The 1,499-nt window shown below is 38.2% G+C and overlaps 1 protein-coding gene across 1 annotated transcript; it reads left to right on the top strand.

Moving 5' to 3' along the window:
- Window positions 1-6: 6 nt before the first annotated feature.
- LOC108356723 (dual specificity mitogen-activated protein kinase kinase 3-like) lies at window positions 7-1,488 on the top strand. The gene is made up of 5 exons (XM_017607822.1): window positions 7-107; window positions 176-566; window positions 634-766; window positions 908-1,110; window positions 1,169-1,488. Exons 1-5 carry the CDS (start codon window positions 46-48, stop codon window positions 1,370-1,372), a joined length of 993 nt encoding a protein of 330 aa, XP_017463311.1. The 5' UTR covers window positions 7-45; the 3' UTR covers window positions 1,373-1,488.
- Window positions 1,489-1,499: the final 11 nt, after the last annotated feature.

The raw sequence follows: 1,499 nt of genomic DNA, 5'->3' as shown, positions 1-1,499 counted from the left end.
TTCTTATCACCGCTGCAATACATACACACAAAGACACATCCCAGAATGGCCGGCAAATCCAGACCGAATTTGAAGTTCACGCTTCATAAGGAACCCGAGCCGGAAATGTAGGTGTCCAATTTTGGTTAATACCCCTTCAATCTCTTCACATAATAACAATATTATTTATTTGCAGTGTGCCACCACGGAATTTAGACTCGAGTACCACAATTAAAATTGGTGATCGAACCTTCGAAATTAATGCTGACAGCTTAGAGAAAATCGCAGATTTGGGTCGTGGTGCATATGGCGTTGTAGAAAAAATGCGACACGAACAGACTGGCACGGTTATGGCTGTAAAACGTATCACAGCAACTGTAAATCGAAAAGAACAAAAACGCTTACTAATGGATTTAGATATTTCCATGCGTTCGAGCGATTGTCCCTACACAGTGCATTTTTATGGAGCACTCTTTCGAGAAGGTGACGTTTGGATATGTATGGAAGTAATGGATACAAGCTTAGACAAATTCTATCCGAAGGTGTTCAAAAACAATTTAACTATGGAGGAAAGCGTTTTGGGAAAAGTACGTACATAGCTAAAATGAGTAATGATATTTTTAAGGAATTTATTGTATTGAATTTTTATTACAGATTGCCATGTCAGTCGTGAATGCACTACACTACCTGCACGCACAACTTAAAGTTATTCATCGCGATGTAAAGCCGTCAAATATTTTGATCAATCGCAGTGGTGAAGTGAAGATGTGCGATTTTGGTATCTCTGGTAAGTAATGTAAACAAACGGTTGCTTATGACTGACACGTATTATTACGCAACCATTGCGTATAAAGAAACTAAGTAAAAGTAATTAGCATTCCGAATTGCTTTGCATAAAAAAACTTACTTTAAATAATTCTTTTGACAGGTTACTTGGTTGATTCTGTTGCTAAAACGATCGATGCTGGCTGCAAACCATACATGGCACCCGAGCGAATTGATCCAACAGGCAATCCTGCTCAATATGACATACGTTCTGATGTCTGGTCGCTGGGTATCAGTATGATTGAAATGGCAACTGGCCGGTTCCCTTATAACTCCTGGAAAACGCCTTTTGAGCAGTTAAAACAGGTATTTTTGTAAACTGATTGTGCAATGTTGCTCTTTAATCATCAACAAATGTTTTTAGGTCGTGAATGAGAGTCCACCACGTCTTGAACCTGGCAAGTTTTCACCCGAGTTCGAAGACTTCATAATTAAGTGTTTACAGAAAAACTATACAGCGCGTCCCAATTATGAACAACTGCTTAAACACGATTTTATTGTTGAGCACATAGAGCGCGATACAGATATTTCGGAATTTGTGTCGAGAATATTGGATTTGCCGGAATAATCTGTTCATGCGCGAGCAGTATATTTTCACTAAAGCTTCAATGCATCTAAATTGTAAACTAAAATAGTGGTTAAGTAAACGATTAAACAAAAGCGATTAAATTTCCTTGAGGCCTTCACAGAAATTT

This window comes from Rhagoletis zephyria, unplaced genomic scaffold (genome assembly GCF_001687245.7).
Source record: "Rhagoletis zephyria isolate East Lansing unplaced genomic scaffold, Rhagoletis_zephyria_1.1 Rzeph_scaffold_64002, whole genome shotgun sequence".
NCBI lineage: Eukaryota > Metazoa > Arthropoda > Insecta > Diptera > Tephritidae > Rhagoletis > Rhagoletis zephyria.
Note: the sequence above shows the minus strand (reverse complement) of the source record. Positions and strands in the feature narration are given on the sequence as shown.

Excerpts from the sequence above, each read along its gene's own strand:
- LOC108356723 (XM_017607822.1), top strand. The coding sequence starts at position 46 with ATGGCCGGCAAATCCAGACCGAATTTGAAGTTCACGCTTCATAAGGAA. Across the intron at positions 108-175 it reads AAGGAACCCGAGCCGGAAAT|TGTGCCACCACGGAATTTAG; the intron begins GTAGGTGTCCAA and ends ATTTATTTGCAG. Across the intron at positions 1,111-1,168 it reads CTTTTGAGCAGTTAAAACAG|GTCGTGAATGAGAGTCCACC; the intron begins GTATTTTTGTAA and ends AAATGTTTTTAG.